We start from the raw sequence: 20,371 nt of genomic DNA on the forward strand, positions 1-20,371 counted from the left end.
GGCAGTGAGGCTGCACCCACAGAGCAGACACAGGGCTGCACAGGCGGTGAGGCTGCACGCACAGACACAGGGCTGCACAGGCGGTGAGGCTGCACACACAGACACAGGGCTGCACAGGCGGTGAGGCTGCACCCACAGAGCAGACACAGGGCTGTACAGGCGGTGAGGCTGCACGCACAGACACAGGGCTGCACAGGCGGAGAGGCTGCACACACAGACACAGGGCTGCACGGGTGGAGAGGCTGCACACACAGAGCAGGCACAGGGCTGCACAGGCGGTGAGGCTGCACACACAGACACAGGGCTGCACAGGCGGTGAGGCTGCACACACAGACACAGGGCTGCACAGGCGGTGAGGCTGCACACACAGAGCAGGCACAGGGCTGCACGGGCAGAGAGGCTGCACGCACAGAGCAGGCACAGGGCTGCACGAGCGGTGAGGCTGCACACACAGACACAGGGCTGCACAGGCGGTGAGGCTGCGCGCACAGACACAGGGCTGCACGGGCGGTGAGGCTGCACACACAGAGCAGGCACAGGGCTGCACGAGCGGTGAGGCTGCACACACAGACACAGGGCTGCACAGGCGGTGAGGCTGCGCGCACAGACACAGGGCTGCACGGGCGGTGAGGCTGCACACACAGAGCAGGCACAGGGCTGCATGAGCGGTGAGGCTGCACACACAGACACAGGGCTGCACAGGCGGTGAGGCTGCGCGCACAGACACAGGGCTGCACGGGCGGTGAGGCTGCACACACAGAGCAGGCACAGGGCTGCACGAGCGGTGAGGCTGCACACACAGACACAGGGCTGCACAGGCGGTGAGGCTGCACGCACAGACACAGGGCTGCACGGGCGGTGAGGCTGCACACACAGAGCAGACACAGGGCTGCACGGGCGGAGAGGCTGCATGCACAGAGCAGGCACAGGGCTGCACGAGTGGTGAGGCTGCACACACAGACACAGGGCTGCACGGGCGGTGAGGCTGCACACACAGACACAGGGCTGCACGGGAGGTGAGGCTGCACACACAGACACAGGGCTGCACGGGCGGTGAGTCTGCACACACAGAGCAGGCACAGGGCTGCACGAGCGGTGAGGCTGCACACACAGACACAGGGCTGCACGGGCGGTGAGGCTGCACGCACAGAGCAGACACAGGGCTGCACGGGCGGAGAGGCTGTGCGCACAGAGCAGGCACAGGGCTGCACAGGTGGAGAGGCTGCACGCACAGACACAGGGCTGTACGGGCGGTGAGGCTGCGCCCACAGAGCAGACACAGGGCTGCACAGGCTGTGAGGCTGCACACACAGACACAGGGCTGCACGGGCGGTGAGGCTGCGCACCCAGAGCAGACACAGGGCTGCACAGGCTGTGAGGCTGCACACACAGACACAGGGCTGCACGGGCGGTGAGGCTGCACACACAGAGCAGACACAGGGCTGCACAGGCGGTGAGGCTGCACGCACAGACACAGGGCTGCACAGGCGGTGAGGCTGCACGCACAGACACAGGGCTGCACAGGCGGTGAGGCTGCACCCACAGAGCAGACACAGGGCTGCACAGGCGGTGAGGCTGCACACACAGACACAGGGCTGCATGGGCGGTGAGGCTGCACGCACAGACACAGGGCTGCACGGGTGGAGAGGCTGCACACACAGAGCAGGCACAGGGCTGCACAGGCGGTGAGGCTGCACACACAGACACAGGGCTGCACAGGCGGTGAGGCTGCACACACAGACACAGGGCTGCACAGGCGGTGAGGCTGCACACACAGAGCAGACACAGGGCTGCACGGGCAGAGAGGCTGCACGCACAGAGCAGGCACAGGGCTGCACGAGCGGTGAGGCTGCACACACAGACACAGGGCTGCACAGGCGGTGAGGCTGCGCGCACAGACACAGGGCTGCACGGGCGGTGAGGCTGCACACACAGAGCAGGCACAGGGCTGCACGAGCGGTGAGGCTGCACACACAGAGCAGACACAGGGCTGCACGGGCGGAGAGGCTGCACGCACAGAGCAGGCACAGGGCTGCACAGGCGGTGAGGCTGCACACACAGACACAGGGCTGCACGGGCGGTGAGGCTGCGCGCACAGACACAGGGCTGCACGGGCGGAGAGGCTGCACGCACAGAGCAGGCACAGGGCTGCACAGGCGGTGAGGCTGCACACACAGAGCAGGCACAGGGCTGCACGAGCGGTGAGGCTGCACACACAGAGCAGACACAGGGCTGCACGGGCGGAGAGGCTGCACGCACAGAGCAGGCACAGGGCTGCACAGGCGGTGAGGCTGCACACACAGACACAGGGCTGCACAGGCGGTGAGGCTGCACCCACAGAGCAGACACAGGGCTGCACAGGCGGTGAGGCTGCACACACAGACACAGGGCTGCACGGGCGGTGAGGCTGCACGCACAGAGCAGGCACAGGGCTGCACCGGCGGTGAGGCTGCACGCACAGAGCAGACACAGGGCTGCACAGGCGGTGAGGCTGCGCCCACAGAGCAGGCACAGGGCTGCACGGGCGGAGAGGCTGCACGCTCAGCGGGCTGAGGTTAAGTCCTGCGCCCTTTGTTCCCGACAGCGGAGAGCCAGCGGGTCCGTGCCCGCACGCCAGCCGCGGCCGGGGTGCACGGCCTGCTCGGGCAGAAATGGCTCGAAAGCGCACCGGGGAACGCCGCGTCGGGCAGCGGCGCGGGTGTGCGCGGGCCCTCTCCGTGCCCGCCTCCCGACTCCGGGGTCCCGCGCTCTCCGGCGCCCTCGGCGGGGCCCAGCCTCCGCGCCAGGCGACCTCCCGGGGCCTCGGCCGCCGCCGCCGCGGCCGCCGCCGGCGGGAAAGCGCCCAGCGTCCCGGCGTCACGCGCCAGCAGCCGGGCGCGCGTTGCGCGGGGCGGGGGGCGGGGCTGGGGGCGGGGCCAGCGCGCCCGGGGCGGGGCGGGGCGGGGCGGGAGCCGGGCACAGGAAGCGCTGGGAGGCCCGAGCCGTCCCAGGGTGCCCCGCGCGGCGTGGACTCGGGCCGCTGCCGCCATCCCGCTGGCGAGAGGGAGAGAGAGAGAGAGGCCCGCCCGCTCGCTCGCCGGTCGGGCCAGTGTGGGCCAGTGCGTGAGGGCGCGGGGGGCCGTGTCAGCGAGACGCAGAGCGCAGCCGCCACCGCCGAACGGACATGTTGGAGCCCAGCGCCGCCGCCGCCGCCTCCTTTTCCTCATCCTCCGAACGGGACTGAGAGGGGGCCCGCCACCCTCCGCCTCGGCCGCCCGCCCCGCCGCCTCGGCCGCAGCCGCTTCCTGCCCGGCCTCTGGCTCCGCCGCTCGCCGCCTCCCCCCCGCCCCTCAGGCCCGGCCGGCTCCCCGGCCCCGCTCCGCCGCGGCGCGAGGTCTATGTGACCGGCGGGCCCGGAGCAGCCGCCGCCGCAGCGCGAACATGGACGCCGTCAACGCCTTCAACCAGGAGGTGAGGAGTGCTCGGGGCCGGGGCCGCGGGGCCGCCGGGTCTCCCGTGTCTCCCGCCGCCGGAGGTTTAAAGCTTCGGGCGGGGTGGGGACGCTTCCTGCCCGGGGTTCCGGGGCGGCGGGGCCTGCGCGGAGCGGCCTGCGGTCGGGGAGAGGTCGCGGCGGCCCCGGGCGCCGACCCCGCACCCCTCCCCCATCGCCCACCCCCGGGCGGCGACCTCGGGCTGCCCCCGTCGCCCCCTTCCGGCCTCCCCCGGCCTCCCCCGGCCCGCGCCGCCGCCGGCGCCTCTAACTTCGCCCTCTCTTCAAGGTCCGGGCGCTCTCGCCGGCCGCCCCCCCGGCCCCGCTACTGGCTCCGCGGTGCCGGGAGCCCGCGAGGGGCTAAGAAAGAAGCGCGGGCGGGCGTGTGGGGTTGGTTGGGGGCGGGGGGAGCGGGAGCATCTGCCGGTCGCCGGGCTGGCGGAGCGGCGGCCTGGGCTCTCCTGTTGCTCAGGCCGCGGCGCGGCGGCGGCTGGACTCTGATCCCGGGCCCCCGGGGCCAGCTTGGAGAGAGGGTGTCCGTCCCCCGGCTCGCGACACTCACACGCACGCTCGGGGAACGGGGTTCCCAGGTGAAGACGGGGTGGCCCCTGACGGTTCCCAGCCGGCGAACACGGCCCTCCTAATGGGCTCCGCGGCCCCAACGTGACACCTAAAAAGTTGAATGGGAGAGGAGTGCTTGCTCCGCCTCAGTCCGGCGGAAAGCCGGCTTCGGCCTCCGGTCCCCGGCCCCCCCCCCCCCCCCCCCGCCCCATCCTCGCGCTCCTCCCTCTCCTCCCGCGGTAGTTAATCCGCGGCTCCCTTCTAGGGGGAAACATTTACATGTGAAAACCTCCCCAAACCGGGAACAAAGCTGCCTGCCGCCTTAGAGCTCGATAGTTTTATCTCCAAAGTCATTCCAGGTGCTGGGTTTGGGGCGTAGAGTCCACACATTCTCTCCCGTCAGAATTTATTTGGGGGGGTGGGGTGGGGTGGGGGAGGGGGGGGGACTTGACCATTGATTTTAAAATACAGTTACGGGATGGAAACTGTTGGCGTGTGTTGGGTTGGATTAGCTCACTTCGCCAAACACTCCAGATAAACCCAGCATTGAAAAAAGTCAGATGTATGTAGTGCTGTAGCTCCAGAGAGGTCTTGAGAGGGCGTTAACAACTTGCTGCGTCTCACCCTAAGATTTTGTGATTTTACTCGTGGCAGAATTAAGGTGCGGTAACTTTTCTTTTAGATCTGCAGTGCCGAAATAATAGGGGACCCTCCAGTAACACTGCAGTTAGGACCTTTTATTGCCTTGCAGAGTATTCTGGAAATAAGTTGTCTTCAACCGATGGGTACATAAAATGTCTTAAACGCAGTAGAAACGGGTGTTGGGACAGTGTGATGGTTTTCAAGATAACGAAATATTTCCTGATATTTGCTTGATGGCTAGGGAATTTGTGATAATGCGCGCAAGGTAGGTTTGGAAGCTGGCTTGGTGTCCTGAAGGCAAAATTCACTGGAATGTTGACTCCATGAGGGCAGGGAGTTTCTGTTCTTTGCTCCTCCCCTCACCGTAGGAGGCAAGTAACTTGTTGAATGCGTGAGAATTTTACAAATGGTACAACAGTTTTTTAAAGATTATGAGTACATTTCTTTCTCGAGGTAAAACATTATTGACTTTTTTAATGTCAACTCTTAATGCACAAAGAGCGGGAATTTCTAGAGTATTCTTAAGATCCGAAGTATTTAATTCTGAGTTAAGCATTGTGGAAGTTGACATTTAACAAAATATGTTCTGGAAAACTGATCAGTAGTTTTTACTTTGGAAAACCAAAATAAGGTATGATATTGACTTCTCAAAAAAGGGAAATGGTATTTTAACCTTTTTAAAATACACAAAGTGAGAATTTTCATGTCATTGTTCACCTTTCTGCTCAAATACTTTTTATTTTCATTTCCAGTCTTACTTTATGAACTACAAATTACATTATGTTAGGTGTGTTGCCAGTTTTGACTTTCTTCTGAAAAAACTTTCTTCCAGAGAAACTAGCCTAACTTTAAAACTCACCTTGTACTGTTTGATTTGTAGTGCTTCTCTGTTACTTCTCATTCGTGAAATGTTATTGGTTAGTTCCCTGTAACCTCAAATCTCCAAAATCTTACCTTAATTTTACAAACTTTTGAGCGCGTGCTCAATTAGAGAGCTGTTCTGGTACTACTAAGGGTCTCTGTCTCCTAGGAGCCTGATCTAATAGAGGACACAGGAGTTAGGCAGATAACTCTAACGTGTGGTAGAACAGCCTCCTTTGGGGCTCTTAAAAAGTACTGTGGGATGGCTATGGGGGTTCAGTGAAGACTTGGGGAAGATAAAGTGGAGTCAGTTTTAGGATGTAGAAGGTGTAAAAAGTAGAGATTCAAGGGTAGTAGTGCTGAAGAATGAACAGTAGTTTGATTCCAAAGGCTACTGGTTAAGTAATTGGGGGGCATGACAAGCTTCATGTCTGTCTAATGTGTTTAAATTTTTAGGTTCTGGATAAACTGAAGATTTTAAGTAGTAGGGTGATAATAGTCACAAAAATTGCTTGGTTTGTATATATTGTAGAAAGCAGAGATTTGAGGAAGATTGGCATTTTGAGGACTGAGGTAGAATTAAGTAAAATCTGAACCTGGCATGCGTATAAGTGGCAGGGAGAGGAGGAGAAGCATATGGGCCAGAGGAATCCATGGACTTTGCCATCTGATAGGCTTCTAAGCACCTTTTGCCCCACTGGGTGCTTGGAAAGCGGTGATGCTATTAACACAAGTCAAGCAGTCATCAAAAGCGTATTTAGTGGAAGGGGGAAAATGTTTGGTTTTTGAACAGGTTGAGTTTGAGACTGAGTGGAAAAGTCGTGTACATTTTTGGCAAGCAGTTGGGCATGTAGGACTCAAACTTGGAAGCAACCAGGAAATAGAGGGAGACATCTGGAAGTCACTCCCAGATGTGCCCTGGAGAAAATTCAGAGGGGGTGAGAAAAGGAATTAATATTTTTAATAAGCATCTATGGCATATCCGGCATTTTATAAATATGTACCTAATATTCCTACAGCCTTCCACAGACGTCCATTTATAGACGAGGAAACTGATTTTCAGAGCAGTTAAATAATAATTGGCCCAGGGGCATGCTATTAGCTAATGGTGGAGTTGGGATTTGAATGCACATCTCCCCATCTTAATTGCTGCCTAAAGATAATATTTTATGTAATACCAGGTGAGTGGTTACAGGTTAAGACTTAAGAAAAAAGCTGCTAAAATTTGAGAGTAATGGCATCTGAAGTTTAAGGTTGGAAGATGATGAGGGAGATGAGGAAATAAAGGTCACAGATGTAGTCTTTTGTAGAAGTTTGGTTTTAAGGGATTTAAGGACAAAGTCGCTTCAAGAATGAAGGGAAAGAACAGCAGTTAACAGTGTAGTAGACACTGGTGGTAGGCTATTTGTATATTTACATAGGATGTATATGGTCTTAGCCTTAATAAGTGATATTGAAGCCTGGTCTCCCATGGGAGTAGAAGTTTGAGCACGTTGTGAGAGGGGAAGTATAGAGAAGCACAGTTTAAAGTAATGAGAGGGCATGCTTAGAATAAAATTGTGGATAAAAGGAAGGGTACAGATCAGCACAGGTAAAAGAGGTCAATATCTGGTGAAGGAAGATAAAAGAATGAAGTTAGAGATACTCATTAAACAGGGGGCTTTTTTGGTGAAATACTTTAAGTGTTGTAAAAAGAGTGGGAAAAAATGATCATTTATAGCCAATATTTGCTTTACACTGCGTTTATGTACTCCTTAATGTGAAGAGTTTGGTATTTTGTAAGTTTGTTGAAAGAATGCAAGTTATAGATTGGATTTTTTTAAAATCCATATATTGCATTTTTAGCTTTTAACCAATCTTCTCTAATCTCAAAAGAACGTATCTCTCCACACTGTTTTGGGAAGGGGCAGCATCTATGAGTTTTTAAGACTTTTAATTAGGGGCACCTGGGTGGCCCAGTCAGTTAAGCATCAGACTCATGGTTTTGGCTCAGGGTCCTGAGGTCCCAGCTTCACCTTGGGCTCCAGAGTTCAGCATCAGGTCTGCTTGAGACTCTCCCTTACCCTCTGCCCCTCCCCTCACTCACGCAGTCTACACGTGCTCTCTCTCTTTCCCTCTCTAAGATAAAATATTTTTTTAAAGAAGACTTTTAAAGTATGAATACTCTAAGTATGAATTTATGTTGGTACACTTATCCACTTGGGATAAGTGTTGAACCAACTTATCTTGAACCAACTCTTACCGTGAAGGAAGAGTTGAGTTCCACATCTCAGTGGGGAACCTACCACCCCTTTCTTTTCCCACCGGAAATTTTTGTGTATGGACTATTGTATGTTTCACCTATTGATTGCTAGGTATGATTATCGTCCAGAATTTAAATCATATGATGAAGATGCTTTGTTAAATTTTTTTTTTTTTTCCTTAACCTGCTAATGTTAGTCTTTAGTTGTTTTTGATCATTCCCTTCTTGGAGAGGTCTATATAAAGCAGTGGACAGAGTTGACACAAAATTTTTACTGTGTGGAAGAGATGTAGAGGCCCAGGGCAACAGTTGAGGCAAAATTGGAGGTTTTCCTTGCCTCATTTGACCATATTATGCTGTTACCACAGGAGTTTTAGATATTAAAAAGTTACCACGTTATTCCTCTGTTCTTTCTGGACTCTCAGAAAATTGCTTATCTCCAGCAACAGTAGAGGTCTGGTTTTGTGGTGAATGTAATAACGCTGGCTCTTCAGAGCTTTCTGTTGCAGCATTTATCACTGATGTTCTTGTTGAAAATATCCTCTTCTCTAGAAGTATAGCATTTCATTTAGCATTTTGGTTCAGAAAAAATTACATGGACACATGATAAGGAACTGATTCAGAGAAAAATTGGAATAATGGAAAAGTTGGCTTATAAATCTTGTGAGAGGGGCAGCCCTGGTGGCGCAGCGGTTTAGCGCCGCCTGCAGCCTGGGGTGTGATCCTGGAGACTCGATTGAGTCCCACATCGGGCTTCCTGCATGGAGACTGCTTCTCCCTCTGCCTGTGTCTCTGCCTCTCTCTCTCTCTCTCTCTCTCTCTCTCAATGAATAAATAAAGAAATCTTTAAAAAAATAAAAATAAAAATAAAATAAATCTTGTGAGACAGAATTCAGGACATAAAACTACCTGGCAGAAAGTTGACAAAATGGTAGTTGGTGTTGGGGCAGGGTATTTTTTGCCAGATACAAATTACAGGTTCTCTGCCTTGGAACCCAAGTGAATATAATACACTTCAGCATTCCAAGTAACTTCTGTAGATATTTGCACACATTGAAATCTTGTTTTGAATATATTTTGGTAACATGGTAGGAAAAAAGTTGTTACATAAATGATGAACCTTTAGTATTATTCATAACATTTGTTGAGATAATATGCCAGATCCTTTTTTTTTTTTTAAGTATGCTTCAGAGCAACAGCATACATCTTTGATTATGAGCTAAAAACAAGCTACACTATGTTATCAGGTATACAGAATAAGTAATTTACCTATTTTGGTAACATTGGTTAATATTCTGTTCCTATGGAACAGGAAAAAGTAGAATTTGGTGGTAGTTTTGCTTGCTTTAGAACTAGGCCTTTAGGGCAGCCCAGGTGGTTCAGTGGTTTGGCGCTGCCATCGGTGCAGGGCGTGATCCTGGAGACCTGGGATTGAGTCCCACGTCGGGCTCCCTGCATGGAGCCTGCTTTTCCCTCTGTCTGTGTCTCTGCTTCTCTCTCTCTCTCTCTCTCTCTGTGTGTGTGTGTCTCTCATGAATAAATAAAGTATTTAAAAAAAAAAAAAAGAACTAGGTTTTTAAAAGATTTGTTGAGGGGATCCCTGGGTGGCTCAGTAGTTTAGTGCCTGCCATTGGCCCAGGACGTGATCCTGGAGACCCGGGATCGAGTCCCGCATCAGGCTCCCTGCATGGAGCCTGCTTCTTGCTCTGCCTGTGTCTCTGTCTCCCTCTCTCTCTCTGTCTCATAAATAATCTTTAAAAAAATAAAAAATAAAAAAATAAAAGATTTGTTGAAAGCTTAGACTTGAAGAGACCTATGTACATTTCTGTGTTAATATTACATGTGATTATCACAATTTTTAAATTTTTTGAACTATTAATATTTCACAAACAGTATTATAATTTATTATACCCTGATCACCTTCGTCCTGGTAAATATTTGCATGGTTTATTGATGGCATTTTTTTTAAAGATTTTATTTGTTTATGAGAGACACAGAGAGAGGTGCAGAGACATAGGGAAAACAGGCTCCCTGGAGGGAGCCGGATATGAGACTCAATCCTAGGACCTTAGGATCATGCCCCGAGTTGAAGGTAGACACTCAGTCAAGGTAGACACTCAGCCACCGGGCCTATTGATTACGTTTCACTGGTTTACATCTAGAGCTCCTTACTGATACTTGTGAAGGCATAGATAAATACAGAAGCTTTGATATTCCAATGAAGCACATTGTACTGATTAGTAGCGAATTCTGCAGGAAATCCAATGTAACTCTGGAGTGAAGTTAAGAACTAGAAGCTAAGATTTTGATGGATTCATAGGGTGTTGGGGGTGGGGGAGATAGCAGGGCTCAATTAAAAGTAGAGGGCCATCCAAGTTCCTCTGAAAGTTATCATTTGTGTTTGGATAATTGGTGATTTTGGTATAAATCCATGTGGGTCAGTAATCCTAGTTGGAAGAGACTATAGAGCAGTGGCATACCTTGCATATTTGACATCCAGAGCGCAATTTTTCTTTTTCTTTTTAATACATCCCTCTTCTACAATAAAATTAATTCCAGAAACAATCATAAGATTGGCCATGAAAGAAACTTGAACTTTATGCTATTTGCAAATACATATTACAGTGGGAAAAAAAGGAGTTAATATTTTTAATTGCATTAATGTTTTTAATTGCATTCATACTTTTTTGGGGGAAAAGCAAGAAAACTTATCTACATACTGCTGTCATAATGACTTACTATGATATCCTAGTTTCTTTTTAAACCTTACTTTCTATGTATTTGTCAGTGACTGTCAAGATGATCTTTACATATTTGTGTTTAGTAGACAGTTATAGCCCAGTTGATCAATCTTCACCTATAATTGATTAAAGAACACTTTTTATTAGTTTTATTTTTATTTTTATTTTTTTTTAAATTTTTATTTATTTATGATAGTCACAGAGAGAGAGAGAGGCAGAGACACAGGCAGAGGGAGAAGCAAGCTCTATGCACCGAGAGCCCGATGTGGGATTCGATCCTGGGTCTCCAGGATCGCGCCCTGGGCCAAAGGCAGGCGCTAAACCGCTGCGCTACCCAGGGATCCCTTTTTATTAGTTTTAATTGTGAGAAGTTGTACATAAAGCAAAAGACCTATACTAATTAGGGAATCTTAAACATAAGTTACCTTTGGTTAGAAATTTAGGAAAAAACCACTTCACAAAAATTCTAGAAATCTAGAATGTCTTTTTTTCAGTTTTATTGTAGCAACTTTCAAATGTCTCCTCAGTCAAAAAAATTCACTGAAAATTTTCCACCAAAAAATTAAAAACAGATTTCTATTAGTTAAACATTCTTTGCATGTAAATGGCCACTTATATTTTGTTGAGTGGTAATGGCATTCTTCATGATTTTTGTTTATGGTTCTTCAAGCTCTGTGTTCAACTATACCTTAGTTCAAGGTTGATTCTGGCTGTTTGTAATTAGTGATAGCAGAAAAAAAGATTTCAGAAGGAGGAGTTGCACTCAAGTATCATATTCTGAATGTACCGTTTAAACGCACACACACACACGGGAACTATAGGATTGGAGAAACAAACTGAGCCTGGGTGCAGACTATACTAAATCTCTTTGTAGTGACTCTCCAAATGAATAGGTACGGCGAAATCTGTGTGTTTTAGTCACTGCCCGCATAAATGGAGGATTTCCTAATGAATTTCCCCTTCAAATAGTTTAGTAAAGGATATGTAGTAAAAATGTACAGATTTGATGCTTATATATTGTTAAAACTTAACAGTAACCACAGCAATAGATTAAAAACTTAAGCATCTTAGTCAACAACATGTTTTAGGGGAAGGAATATTTTATACCTCATATTACTTAGAATTGGCAGTGCTTAGTGATGATAAAATGATTTCAATCAGTTTTATTATTTTATTTAGAGTCTTTAGAGACAGGTCACCCACTGATTGCCTGACCTGTATTGGTTTCTCCCGTTGTCCCACTGTCCGTACCCTGTTAACTTAGAGAGCAATAGTTGGCCAACTCTATAGTCTGTAAATCTTTCTCTGGCATTTTTAATGTCTTTATGCATTTTATCATGAGTATTCCACTTTTTTCCTTCCTTTTGACTTTGTCAGAGCTGAGTTTTAGCTGAAGTAGAATTATACCCTGCTGAAAGGAAGCCTATAATATGGAAATTTACTGTAATATGCCTTTTAAGCCTTTAGGAAACAAAATATTCTTTAGACTTTAATGGCCATATATCACCCTGTTCACCTTAATTAAGAGATGCTGAGTGAGAAGTCACTTTGGAAAGGACAGCCAAGTTTGGGGTTCATTGGAGATATGTTCAAATCTTTATAAAGGCTCTAATTATTGTTTAATGCCAAAAATAGGCAAATCCATAGAGACATGGATTATTGGTTGGTGGCAGGGAGGAATGGGTATGGAATTTTTTGGAGGGGATCAAAGTATTCTAAAACAAAATAGTGCTGATGGCTGCTCAACTCTGAATATAGTAAAAAAGAAAAAAAAAACCACTGAATTGTATACTTTAAGGGGGTCATATGGTATATAAATTATATCTCAAACTTGTTTTAAAAAATAGGAAAACATTCATTTTTAGCACACCATTTTCATTGTTTTGTTGTTTGGTCTGATTTTCTTTCCACTGAAAACAGTATGTGGTAGCGACCAAGAGGTTCTGTAAATTTTTGTTGATACTGAATCCTAAGTTTGTTTTATAGGGTATCTTTAGTTTTTACATACTATTTTAAGAAGTAATCCAATGGGGCCCGTCCAGGAGAACGACAGAAAAAGTATCCAGGAAAAGTATTGGGCATTTGCTCATTAACTACCAGATGACAGCTAATGGGCTAAGAGTTTTATATAGGTGTGCCTTTGTACTCTTTCAATTTTAAAGGTAAGGAAACCTAAGAGATGGTGTGAATTAACCAAGGTCACACTGTGTAAAAAAGTCAGTTCTGAGATTTGACTGAGTACTCTAAGTACCCATCTGAGCCCAATCCATAACCCCATATGGTTGTGCTGAAGTTTTTTGAGCAGATCTTTGTCTACTGGAGTGTTTATGAGGGGAGAGGGCTCACTGACAACTTTCGTACATCTGAAGCATGGCAGCAAGTGCACTATAATGCATACTTTTGGAAGGATTTGTAGAAGTTTAAGAATAATGAAGCTTGGTAAATTTTGAAGTCATGCATATATGATCCATGTTTAAAACTTAAAGGCATTTGTATTTCTTTTACTGATTTATATTCAGAACTAAAATCTTAAATTGAGAATTTTATTTATTTTTTAAAAGATTTTGTTTGTTTATTCATGAGAGGCAGAGAGAGGCAGAGACATAGAGGAAGAAGCAGGCTCCTCGAAGAGAGCCTGATGTAGGACTCGACCCCAGGACTCTGGGACTACCCCCTGAGCCGAAGGCAGACACTCAGCTGCTGAGCCACCCAGATGTCTCAAACTGAGGATTTTATAAATGCTAACATTTTCAGTTTTGTCCCATGCTTGTGCGTAAATCCATTCATAAGAACTTTGTGGAAATAACTGGTTATAAATGAAATACGTGAGGTATGGGATAATTTTTTATTTTTTCTTCTAATCAAATGATTCCATATCCAAGAACTAATTTTATTTCTTCTATTAAAGTCTAGGAGGAGGGATCCCTGGGTGGCTCAGCGGTTGAGCACCTGCCTTTGGCCCAGGGCATGATTCTGGAGTCCCAGGATCAAGTCCCACATTGGGCTCCCTGCATGGAGCCTGCTTCTCCCTCTGCCCGCCCCCCCTCTGTCTTTCATGAATAAATAAATAAAATCTTAAAAAAATAAAATAAAAATAAAGTCTAGGAGGAAATACCTAATTCACAAAACTTTTTTTTTAAGATTTATTTATTTTAGAGAGAGAGAGTGAGCTAGCCAGAAAGCAGAGGGAGAGGGAGGAGCAGATTCCCCACTAAGCAGGGAGCTGGATGGACGCTGGATGCTGGATGCAGGGCTTGTAGGGCTTGATCCCAGAACCCTGGGATCATGACCAGAGTTGAATTGAAGACTGACATTTAACCGACTGACCCACCCAGGTGCCCCTCACAATAATGTTCTGTAGCCAATTTTGGGGGGACACAAAGTTCACTAATGAAGCACAGTAGAAGTAATTTTGCAATTTGGCATCTGTACTAGTAGAGCAGTGGCATGGATAAAATATTTGCCATTTCTTAAAGTCACCTTCTGGCCTATTTCTTGATCAAGTGAAAAGAAAGAAGTGGAGGATTGATTGCAGTTCAGTGAACCAAAATGCAGGTTAGAAATAGAAAAATGACCTGTTGTCCTAAGGTGGAACTGAATAGGTTAAAAGCTCTGCTAAAGAGAGGCAGCCTTGGTTTTAAAGTGAAAAGTTTGAGTGAGGGGCACCTGGTTGGCTGGGTCATTAGAGTATGGGACTTTCCTCTCCATCTTGGGGTTGCGAGTTTGAGTCCTACGTTGGGTGTGGAGATTACTTCAAAAGATTTTTTTGAGTTAAGGGTAGACCCTTGGAAATTGTAGGAGAGTTAGTCTTAAATGAGTAATAAATTAAGGACATACTTGATAGAGTAAGTTGTCAGAAATTAACTGCTTAGAAAATTAGTTATGCCAGCAGCAAATGGTAACAAATGGGGCTTGGTGATAGAATTAAAAAGTGGGGAATAATGCAGATGACATTTAAACTATTCTTTGCCATATTCTCTTTCCCCTTTTTAAAGATTTATGTATTTATTTTAGAGCTTGCAAGCTCTGGCAGAAAAGGCAAAAGGAGAGAGAAACAATATCCCAGGTGGACTCACCGTTGAGCACAGAGCAGACTCCGGGCTTTATCTCAAGACTCTGAGATCATGACCTGAGCTGAAACCAAAAGTTGGGTGCTCAACCAACTGTGCCACCCAGGCACCCCTGCTGTATTCTATTTTCTTAATGCACATAGAAATATAAATAGTTAACTCAAAAGTAGTTTTATGTTGAATATTAAATATTTTTATTTGTATTTATAGATGTGTATTTTGTAAAACATTACTCCAAATTCTGGAACTAGGAGAAAAGTTGGAGAGTTTGTAGGAAGATACAGAAGGTAAAGCAATGTAGGAAAAGCTTGAATTTTTTTTTTTAAATTTTTGAACTTGAGAATATTCTGTGCAGCTGCGTGGCTTGTAAAAATATCTGGTTAGGGTTCTTTAGAAATCTGAAAAGTGAATTTTGTGGAGAAATAAATGGAACTATTTTCTAGTGTTTAAGTCAAATGAAAAGACTGCTCAGTAGGAGCAGGGAGACAATGGTTTCTTTTTCCTGACTCTTTGTTTTAAAAAGCCTTATAAATTTGCTTCATCTTAGGAGTATTTCATATTAATACCAGACTGTCTTGTTTCTGTACCTTCCTCTAAGCAAGTTGGAAATTGGTTAAACATTTGGGTTTCAAAAGACTTTTGACTCTATGGAAAGTAAATAGAATTTGCTTGGCAGTAAAGTATGTCAGTATTAAAGGGGTACTTTTTTTTCCAATGCGCGGGGTCAGCAAAACACAAAGACAGTGATTTCTCAAATTTGGGTTTTATATCCACAAGAGCACCAGTTACTGCAAAGTTTAAAGGGGCAAAATTTTAAGTCTATTTTTTAAAAATTGTTTTAATAATTTTGAAAAACTTGCTAAAGATTTACAAGCCATTGGGACACCTGGATGGCTCAGAGGTTGATCGTCTGCTTTCAGCTCAGGGCGTGATCCTGGAGTCCCAGGATCAAGTCCCACATCATGTTCCCTCTGCCTGTCTCTGTGTACGTTTCATGAATAAATAAAATCTTTAAAAAAAAATTTATAAGCCATTGACTTGAAAATAACTGAACTTCAAAGACAAGGTTTAATCTGTGAATAAGCTGTATCTGATAATGATGGTTTTATATGTTTATTATATTTATATTTATAATCAAAAGTTGAGAAACGGATTTTAGTCTCAGACACAAAATATTTCTTTTTTAAAATCAATGGATTTTAATATTTTTCCTTGTGAAATTAATGCAAGTTATTTAAATTTAAATTAGGAAATAAAAGAAAATACCATCCCATTGAATACCATTAATGTTTTAGAGTGTTTTAGTCTTTTTCTCCTTCCACTTGTGCTTGGAAATTTTTATATGATTCCCAGATCTTTTTAATAACAAATTATTTTCTAATTTTTAAATGGTCATCATGGAAGATTTGAGGACCTGATTATTGTTTAAGATAAACTTCTAGACGTGGAATTGTTGGCTTAAAAGATATGGTTGTTACTGTTACATAGCTTTATTTATTTATTTTTTTTTTTAAGATTTTATTTATTTATTCCTGGGAGACACACAGAGAGAGAAAAGAGGCAGAGACACAGGCAGAGGGAGAAGCAGGCTCCATGGAGGTAGCCCGATGTGGGATTGGATCCCAGGTTTCCAGGATCAGGCCCTGGGCAGAAGGCTGTGCTAAACCACTGAGCCTCCAGGGCTGCCCTGTTACATAGCTTTAAATTTTTTTTCTGAAACTAAAACTCCCCAATTAGGTCTCATCTGTAGAGGACCCTCTTTGCTTGATGTTAATCTACATTTATGCCAGTTAGACAATTGAAGAATTGTATCTTACTGTTTGTACTTCATTGATTTTTGGAAAGGTTGAACTTTTTTTCCTGTGTTTATTAATTGGCTATTGGGGTTTCCTTTGTTAATTGAACTACCTCTTTATTATTTTTAGTTTCACCATCTCTTACTGTTCGTACATGTTTTACTTTCAGGTAAAACAGCATAGGTGGTAGAATGGCATTGTGCATGTGATTGGTTTGCAGCTCTCTTTACCTCTCAACCTATCTCCTATCATGTTGAATTGCTCAGAACTAAGAAAGTATTGGTTTAGGGACACCTGGGTGGCTCAGCGGTTGAGCATCTGCCACTCAGGACTTGATCCTGAGTAAATGTATTGGTTTGAACAAACCTTTGATAAAATGTACTTTAAGGCATAAAGTACAATGCCATATAAAAGGAGCTATTAGTTATCCCTTTCCTAATTGTTGCGTTAGTATTTTATAAAGCTGTCTTTAGGCTGTAATTAGACAAAGCATCTTTAGAGAAAAAATGATTTTAAAAAGTTTTTTTTTCTAATTGTTTCCCTTTGTTAAGAAATGTAATGTGTACTTTGAAGTGTTTATATGTTAATAAACATTAACGTTATGTTGGATTTAACTCTTTATTCAGTTACAGTTCATGTGTCTGATAAATTAAGTCAAATGAATGAAAGAGGAAGAAAGACTAGAATTAAACATTTTGATATCTGCATTTATCAGGAGGGAGATTGAGTAGCAACCTGTTGCTGTCAGTGTACATATTTCCTTTTGGAAGCATTCATATTTTTTGTTTAAAGTTTGTAATTAAGTATTAATAATAGGACCTTAAAGCAGAATTTGTCATCTTGGAGGTGATAATAGGAAGGAATATTGCATATATAATTAGTGTAATTTTTTTTATAAAAAATTTCAGGAACGCAAAAATTTTCAAGTTTAGGGAAAAAAATGTAGAGGTAAGTGCTCCATTGAAAGATTTCTAAAGGAAACATTGGGATTAGAGGTTAGAAGGGTTAGACTAATACAATATTCTAATTCTTTTCCCTGCTTTGACAGCTCTCTTTCAAGAATAGGAAAAGACTCCATGCCAGAACTCGAAGACTCAATGCCAATAACTTTTATCTTTGCTGGTTCTGTTGATTTGTTTTATGAACTTCTGGAAATTTCTAATCTAGGAGCCAGAACAGATCCACTAACAATTCATAACTGACCGAATTAAACTTTTTTTCTTCTGTGAAGTGTTTTGTCTAGTGAGGACTATAAACCAGATATTTCAGAAAGATATTTGTCATGACTTCATCATGAATAAATTAGAAAAATATAGGCAGGATGAGAGTATTGTTACGTGAATTTTACCTGACAGGCAGTGTCCAAGGACTATCAGATAGGGTCATCCCACAAGTAGGTCCTGTTCTTATTAATTAAAAAACAAAAAACAAAAAAACCCCTTGATTTGGAGGAAGGCATATATAAAGTGTATTTATGAAAGTTCATGAAATTTATAAGCTGATTGGAGTAGCTGGTGCATCAAGTAGCAGAAAATTATTTCCAGATGACCTAAGCAGGTTGAAAGGACTGTTAGAAAACAACGCAAAGCCAACATGAAGATCGAGTTTTGATAGAGATTCCATTGAAAACGGTTTGAGAGTTTTCTCTCTGTGTCAATTTTTTTTTTTGAAAGATCGATTGATCGTTCATTCATTTATTCCTCCCCCATCCACTTCTGGAATCCTGGAATCTCTTATATGTTGGCCTTATTGTGCAGATCTGATTGGGTTACGGATCTTGGGATGGGTTAATTTAGATGAGCCCAATGTAATCCCAAAGGTCCTTATATAAGAGAGACAGGAGAGTCAGAAAGTGATGTGACAGCAGAAGCACAGAGGTCGAGGAGGACAAGATGCTATACCCTGTTGGCTTTAAAGATGGAAGAAGAGACCATGAGCCAAAGGAATGTAGATACCTTGCAGAAGTTGGAAAAGCCAAGGAATAGATTCTGCCCTAGAGCCTCCAGAAAGAATGTAGTAGCCCAGCTAACACCTTAAATTCAGATTACTGAGATTCTGACCTCCAAAACTATAAGATACATTTGTGGTGTTCTTAGGCTTCTAAGTTTGTGGTAATGTGTTATTGCAGAAATGGGAAACTAATAATAATACAGTCCACTAGTTTCCATTAACAGTAATGCATCTGGATGATGTCAATTTGGGAATACCATACAAAGGAATTAGCCAGGATACATCTAGAAATAATCATTTTACTAATAGTTGAAGAAGATAGTTGAGTGGGAAACATATTTAGTTCTCTTTAAATATTTTGTCATGCAAGAGAGATCACTATTCAGAATAGAAACGGGGAGGGAAAGTATCAGAAAGGAGATTGGGGGTTAGCACACAGGAGGCCTCTGTAACCATCAGAGCTGATTAGTTAGGAGATATTAAGCCTTATGTCACTAGGCAGGAGCTGCAGGTATAAAAGTATTTCTGAATTCAGTGTAAGTACCAGATTAGTCCTAAAATGCTATTACAGCTTTAAGAGTCTTTGATACTACAGTATTGTCACTGTAGAGAATATTTCTCTAAATGCAATATTTGAATAGTAGGTGAAATACAAAAAAGATATTACAAAAAATGAACTCTGCGTGTGTGTGTAGATTCTCAGGACATTGTATAGCTTTATTTAGTGAGTTACTTAATATGTCAGGTACGAGGCTGAGATTTATGTATATTATCATTTAATCCTAATAGCCTTATGAGATGAAATATATACTGTTAATCCCTTTTTTCATATTTGAAAGATCCTTGAAGTTTACAGGTTAACTAGTCAGTTTATACTGTTAGCAAATAGCAGAGTATCATGTTACTTTGACGACCTCAAGCCGAATTCTACAGGCATCATAAGCCAAATATTTTCATTCTTTACTTTTTTTTTTTTTTAAGATTTTATTTATTTATTCATAGAGACACAGCTAGAGAGAGAAAGAGGCAGAGACACAGGCAGAGGGAGAAGCAGGCACCATGCAGGGAGCCTGATGTGGGACTCGATCCCGGGTCTCCAGGATCACGCCCTGGGCTGCAGGCGGTGCTAAACCGCTGCGCCACCGGGGCTGGCCCCATTCTTTACCTTCTCTTGAAACTATTCCTTACTGATATAAGGGATCATGATGAATTTTTGGACTATTTTGTATCTCAGTCTTCTCTATATGTCATGTAGCAAGACTGTGTTTACATTTATTTATACTTTTTGTAGTTACTCAGCTAGTGACAGCAAAAAGCCAAACTCACATCTGTTTCCAGCAAGTACATTTTTTTCTACTAATGCCTTCCAAGGGGGTCTTGTACCCTTTTTTGCCTACTGCTTCTGCTGTTTTATATGAGAATTGCATGGGTTTCTCTGGCTGCTTTGATATACTTGTTTTCATTGACAGATTACATTTATTGGGAATAGGGGCTGTAATAGGGAGAGTGCTGCTCCTAGTGATATTTATGGAGCACTTGCAGTTGATACACTAGTCATTCCATCTGCCAAAACGAATTCAGTTCTCATTGAAACCTCCGAAGTAGATTAACTACCGTGTCCTTTTTACATATGAGGACACTGCACCCTACAGAAGTTATGTAATTTGCCCAGAATTGTGTACATGGCTGGACCCATAATCAAAACCAGGTCTTTCTGACTCTTTCCAGAATACCTACAGTATCTGATTTTTTTTTTCTCTCTAGTAGAGTTTGTCGGAATTAAATTTTATGGTTCTCACACATTTATATAAAGCCAATAGGTTTTTTTTCTTGAGGTTTGTTGGCTGAGATTGGATGTTGGTCAGAAATAACTAGAGCCCAAATTATCTTTACCTTCTTTCTACTCTATGTATACTCTGTATTCTAAACTTGATTGAAAAGTAGGAAAATTTTTTTCTAACTTGATAGTGCTGCTTTTTTCCCCACAGTTTGTTTATCAGAAATGTGTTAATGGCTTAAAGAATCTATTCATTACTGAA

At 44.5% G+C, this 20,371-nt stretch overlaps 1 protein-coding gene across 2 annotated transcripts in view; it reads left to right on the forward strand.

Annotated features, from left to right (window-relative positions):
• Positions 1 to 2,970: 2,970 nt before the first annotated feature.
• The window catches only part of SCAF4 (SR-related CTD associated factor 4), a 63,311-nt gene continuing 45,910 nt past the window's right edge, over positions 2,971 to 20,371 (forward strand). The window contains exon 1 of one of the 2 annotated variants that reach the window (XM_072740866.1): positions 2,971 to 3,450. In XM_072740866.1, the coding sequence (XP_072596967.1) occupies positions 3,421 to 3,450 (30 nt within the window). In that variant the 5' untranslated portion in view covers positions 2,971 to 3,420. The remainder of the gene's footprint in view (positions 3,451 to 20,371) is intronic. The other variant, XM_072740865.1, reaches the window with a different exon arrangement.

The sequence above is a fragment of the Vulpes vulpes genome, chromosome 15 (genome assembly GCF_048418805.1).
Source record: "Vulpes vulpes isolate BD-2025 chromosome 15, VulVul3, whole genome shotgun sequence".
Classification (NCBI taxonomy): domain Eukaryota; kingdom Metazoa; phylum Chordata; class Mammalia; order Carnivora; family Canidae; genus Vulpes; species Vulpes vulpes.